Consider the following 6,469-nt stretch of genomic DNA (forward strand, 5'->3'; position numbering starts at 1 on the left):
CTTGAAACATGAGGTAATGACAAGCACAGTCATACAGCACTGCATCAGGAAGAGAAAGTGAAACCAGAAAGAAAAACAAGACTTTTTACAATTCAGTGAGTAAGGCAACTTTATACATCGCCATCTACTGTTAGATCAGCATAAAGTCCTCCTTCACACAGTCAAAGAAGTCCTCATCTGTTGAATATACCAACAAATCATTCATTTCTCAGGTCTACTGAGACAATTTTACATTTTGTTGCTGGAACCAATAGTATTGATAGATCTAGGGAAATCCACAATGAAATCATGGCAGAGATCTAGATCTTATTCTTCTATGCCAGCCTTCTACCAGTCATGGAGTCACCAGGCCATATGCTTAGAGCTGGGCTGGGCAAATCAAGACAGCTGAAAACAGTGGCCCGTGGGCCGCTTTGTGACCTCCCCCGCCGTCTGCTGCCCGACGTCACAGCTATTTGCATGAACTGGATGCAGATGCAGACAGGGGTGAAAACTTTGGTAATGGAGGGCGCGCTGGCACCACCTTCCACCAATCAACATGAGGCACAGCAGACACTGTGCAGAGCGTCAGTGCCCCGGAGGGCGGAGGAGAGTGCCAGAGGAACGGGAGCAAGGTGAGTATGTGGTGTTTTGTTCATGAATATGGGATGATTGCATGTGTGTAGGAGGCTACATGGGGCCTCAAACTGTATGTAAGAGGTTATGTGGGGGTTTATAATGTATATAGAAGGCTATGTGGGAGCTCATACTGTATTTAGGAGGCTATGTGGGACTCATAATGTATATAGGAGGCTATGTGAGGACTCATACTGTATTTAGGAGGCTATGTGAGGGCTCATACTGTATTTAGGAGGCTATGTGAGGGCTCATACTGTATTTAGGAGGCTATGTGAGGACTCCTACTGTATTTAGAAGGCTTTATGGGGGCTCATAATGTGTATAGGAGGCTATGTGGGGCTCATAATGTGTATAGGAGGCTATGTGGGGCTCATAATGTATATAGGAGGCTATGTGAGGACTCATACTGTATTTAGGAGGCTATGTGAGGACTCATACTGTATTTAGGAGGCTATGTGAGGACTCATACTGTATTTAGGAGGCTATGTGAGGACTCATACTGTATTTAGGAGGCTATGTGAGGACTCATAATGTATATAGAAGGCTATGTGGGAGCTCATACTGTATTTAAGAGGCTATGTGAGGACTCATACTGTATTTAGGAGGCTATGTGAGGACTCATAATGTATATAGAAGGCTATGTGGGAGCTCATACTGTATTTAGGAGGCTATGTGGGACTCATAATGTATATAGGAGGCTATGTGAGGACTCATACTGTATTTAGGAGGCTATGTGAGGACTCATACTGTATTTAGGAGGCTATGTGAGGACTCATACTGTATTTAGGAGGCTATGTGAGGGCTCATACTGTATTTAGGAGGCTATGTGAGGACTCATACTGTATTTAGGAGGCTATGTGAGGGCTCATACTGTATTTAGGAGGCTATGTGAGGGCTCATACTGTATTTAGGAGGCTATGTGAGGACTCATACTGTATTTAGAAGGCTTTATGGGGGCTCATAATGTGTATAGGAGGCTATGTGGGGCTCATAATGTGTATAGGAGGCTATGTGGGGCTCATAATGTATATAGGAGGCTATGTGAGGACTCATACTGTATTTAGGAGGCTATGTGAGGACTCATACTGTATTTAGGAGGCTATGTGAGAGCTCATACTGTATTTAGAAGGCTTTATGGGGGCTCATAATGTGTATAGGAGGCTATGTGGGGCTCATAATGTATTTAGGAGGCTATGTGAGGGCTCATTATATATATAGGGGGCTAAATGGGGCTCATACTTTATTTAGGAGGCCATGTGGGGGCTCATACTGTATTTAGGAGGCTATGTGGAGTCTCATAATGTATATAGGAGGCTATATGAGGGTTCATTTTATATATATATATATATATATATATATATATATATATATATATATACATACACATATATATATATATATATATATATATATATATGTATATATATGGGGCTATATGGGGGCTCATACTGTATATAGGATGCTATGTGGGACTCAATGTATTCAGGAGGCAATTTGAGGGCTCATGCTGCATTTGTGAAGCTATTTGGGGGCTCAAACTGTATATAGAGGGGCTTTGTGGAGGCTCATACTGTATATAGAGAGGCTATGTGGGGGCTCACACTGTATATAGATGGCTATGTGGGGATCACACTGTATATAGATGGCTATGTGGGGATCATACTGTATATAGAGAGGCTATGTGGGGATCACACTGTATATAGATGGCTATGTGGGGATCACACTGTATATAGATGGCTATGTGGGGATCATACTGTATATAGAGAGGCTATGTGGGGATCACACTGTATATAGATGGCTATGTGGGGATCACACTGTATATAGATGGCTATGTGGGGATCATACTGTATATAGAGAGGCTATGTGGGGGATCATACTGTATTTAAGAGTTTATGTGGGGGCTCATAATGTATTCAGAAGAGTGGGGGCTCATTCTTTAGAGTAGGCGCTGTGTGGTGCCTCAAACTGTACATAGGAAGCTATCATCATACATCTAATGCTCAACACAGTCATGCAGGAGTCTGGAGGCCCCTGTTCGTGTGATCAGAAGGGCCCCCAACTGATCTAGCATTTTTCATTTATTGCATGGGAGGTAATACATGTTATTAGCTGAATTAGCTGCTATGTGAGCAGTTTACCATTATTATCAAAGTCAGTATAACAATGGAAGGTATCACCTATGTATAGATAAAACACAATCCACCATCCACTATATGTGGCTTCACCCTCCTGTACAATGACTCATAACACCTCCATATAAATTAACTAAGACTTGATACATCATTCAGAATAGGTGATGTCACAGCTCACCTGCTCCTCCTCTTGTACAATGACTGATAACACATCTATATACACTAGATAACACACGATTCACCGTTGACAATAGATGATGTCACAGCTCACCTGCTCCTCCTCCTGTACAATGAATGATAACACTTCTATATACAGTAGCTAACACACAACTCACCGTTGACAATAGGTGATGTCACAGCTCACCTGCTCCTCGTCTTGTACAATGACTAACATCTCTATATACAGTAAATACAGGATCCATCATTCACAATAGGTGATGTCACAGCTCACCTCCTCCTGTACAATGACTGATAACATCTTTATATACAATAGATAACACCATTCACAATAGGTGATGTCACAGCTCACCTCCTCCCCCTCCTGATTAATTTACTGATAACACTCCTATATACAACTGATAAAGCAGGATCTACCAATCACGATAGGTGATGGCACAAGCTCCATACAGACATGGTTGGGGGGAGTTTAGTGGAAGAACGTGACCGGCCGCTTAGAGCCCAAACCTCAGCCCCATCCAACACCAATAATGGAGATTGTGATATCGGCCTCCTTCAACATCAGTGTCACCTCACAAATGCTCTTCTGGATGAAGGGGCAAAAATTCCTTCTCCCCCTTCCTGTACAATGACTGATAACACCTCTATATAGAAAAGATAACATAGGATCTACTATTCACAATAGGTGATGTCACAGCTCACCTCCTCCTCCTGTATAATGACTGATAACACCCCTATATACAGTAGATAACAGGATCTACCATTCACAATAGGTGATGTCACAGCTCCCCTCCTCCTCCTGTACAATGACTGATAACATCTCTATATACAGTAGATAACACAGAACTCACCATTGACAATAGATGTCACAGCTCACCTGCTCCTCCTCCTGTGCAATGATTGATAACACCTCTATATACAGTTGATAAAGCACGATCCACCATTCACAGTAGATTATGTCACATCTCACCTTCTCCCCCCTCCTGCACAATGACTGATAACAAAGGACCCATCATTCAAAATAGGTGATGTCACAGCTCACCTTCTCTTGTACAATGACTGATAACACCTCTATATACAGTAGATAACACAGGTGCCACAATTCACATTAGATGATGTCACATCTCACCTTCTACCCCCTCCTGCACAATGACTGATAACACAGGACCCATCATTCAAAATAGGTGATGTCACAGCTCACCTTCTCTTGTACAATGACTGATAACACCTCTATATACAGTAGATAACACAGGGTCCACCATTCACAATAGGTGATGTCACAGCTCACCTCCTCCTCCTCCTGTACAATAATTGATAACTAACCTTCCAAACTGAAAGGAAATCCTCCCGATTGCCCGTTTTGGGGAGTGGTCTTGCTTAGGCCCACCGCTTTTCTAGTTGTATCATTAGGGTTAGGGAGAATGTCTCCACAAAATCAGCAAGGGCAGGCATGTGTGACATTGGATATACATTTCTGTATTTCAGCTCCTGCCACAAACAAACTCAGGACGTAAATGTAAAAGTTGAAACCCCCAACCCAATATAAATCTGTATGTCAGTTTTAACCCCTTCATGTAAGGAGACAATTCTGGGGCTCCCCTTTAATTATGAAGACAAAAGTATAATCTATGTACTGAAGGTAATGAGTGATATCAGCGCGCGGTAATATATCTACAATTAAGTGGCGCCCGCTGTTATTAAGAGTCTTGTCTGGTAAATTAATCACCGCAGGGGTTCACAGACATCGCGGCTAAAGCAGAGCTGACATTGCTGCGCTCTTCATGATCTATGATATTAATATCGGCCATCGCCGGGGAGCGCTGATCCCGAGCACTCAGTAATGTCCGGATAATGACATGTCCCGAGGACTCACTTACCTGACGTAGAGGAAGATTACGAGAGGGGTCGTAAGATGGAACTGGAAATCAGTGGAGAGATACCAGGCCCATCCGGTGCACTGCAATAAATGACGAGGACGCGGGTCATTATCTCCAACTCTCCATACAAACTTCTCCTGATACATTTTATGGCCAAAAGTTTAAGCTCGATGGATGTCCAATATCAATCTGTGGGGTTCAACCCTTATTTGTAGCTATAACAACCTCCACTCATCTAGGAGGACCTGCTGAGATTTCGGAGGGGAGGTCTGCGGGAATTTTTGCCCATTCATCCAGAATGATACTGTGACAGCGATCCGCATCCAACTTATCCTAAAAAAGTTGGATGGCACCGAGGGGCGCCAAAGTCTTTTCACCAAACTTTTTCAGATCTAACGTGTTTCACGGTGATAACTGACACATTTTTAGCGCTAACGCGTTTCACAATGAGTGATACATTTGGCACATTTTGTAACGCTACCGCGTTTCACAATGAGTGATACATTGGGCACATTTTTAGCGCTACCGCGTTTCACAATGAGTGATACATTTGGCACATTTTGTAAAGCTACCGCGTTTCACGGTCATTGATAAATTGGCACATTTTTATACTAACGCGTTTCACAATGTTGGTTAAATTTGGCACAATTTTAGATCTAATGCATTCCATGATTGATAAATTTGGCACTTTGTTGTACTAACGCGTTTCTCAATGATTCATAAATTTCTAGACTAATGTGTTTCACAATGATAAATGTCACATTTTTAGAACTACTGCGTATCATAATTAATAAATTTGGCACAATTTTAGAGCTACCGCGTTTCTCGATGGTTACATGTGGCACATTTTTAGATCTAACTCATTCCACGATAATTGATAAATTTGCCACATTTTTAGGTTAACATGTTCCGCGGTGATTGATAAATTTGCCACATTTCTGGACTAACGCATTTCATGATGATTGATAAATTTGCAACATTTCTATACTAATGCGTTTCCCGATGATAAATTTGGCACATTTTTAGAACTAATGAGATTTTAATATGATAAATTTGGCACATTTCGAGCTAACGCGTTTCACAATGAGTGATACATGTGGCACATTTTTAGATCTAACTCATTCCACGATAATTGATAAATTTGCCACATTTTTAGGTTAACATGTTCCGCGGTGATTGATAAATTTGCCACATTTCTGGACTAACGCATTTCATGATGATTGATAAATTTGCAACATTTCTATACTAATGCGTTTCACGATGATAAATTTGGCACATTTTTAGAACTAATGAGATTTTAATATGATAAATTTGGCACATTTCGAGCTAACGCGTTTCACAATGAGTGATACATTTGGCACATTTTGTAGAGCTACCGCGTTTCACGGTCATTGATAAATTGGCACATTTTTATGCTAACGCGTTTCACAATGTTGGTTAAATTTGGCACAATTTTAGATCTAATGCATTCCATGAGATTTTAATATGATAAATTTGGCACATTTCGAGCTAACGCGTTTCACAATGATTGATCAATTTGACACATTTTTGGAGCTAAAATGTTTCACGGAGATTGATAAATTTGGCACATTTTTTAGAACTAACGCGTTTCACGATTGACAACTGGCAAATTTTTAGCGCTAACGCATTTCACAATGATTGATA

General features: G+C 41.3%; 1 protein-coding gene across 1 annotated transcript in view; it reads right to left on the minus strand.

Moving 5' to 3' along the window:
* The window catches only part of LOC142256921 (O-acyltransferase like protein-like), a 113,848-nt gene that overhangs the window by 9,748 nt on the left and 97,631 nt on the right, over positions 1–6,469 (minus strand). Inside the window, exon 10 of the mRNA XM_075328951.1 lies at positions 4,805–4,884. Coding sequence (XP_075185066.1) covers positions 4,805–4,884 — 80 coding nt within the window. The remainder of the gene's footprint in view (positions 1–4,804; positions 4,885–6,469) is intronic.

This window comes from Anomaloglossus baeobatrachus, chromosome 1 (assembly GCF_048569485.1).
Source record: "Anomaloglossus baeobatrachus isolate aAnoBae1 chromosome 1, aAnoBae1.hap1, whole genome shotgun sequence".
Classification (NCBI taxonomy): domain Eukaryota; kingdom Metazoa; phylum Chordata; class Amphibia; order Anura; family Aromobatidae; genus Anomaloglossus; species Anomaloglossus baeobatrachus.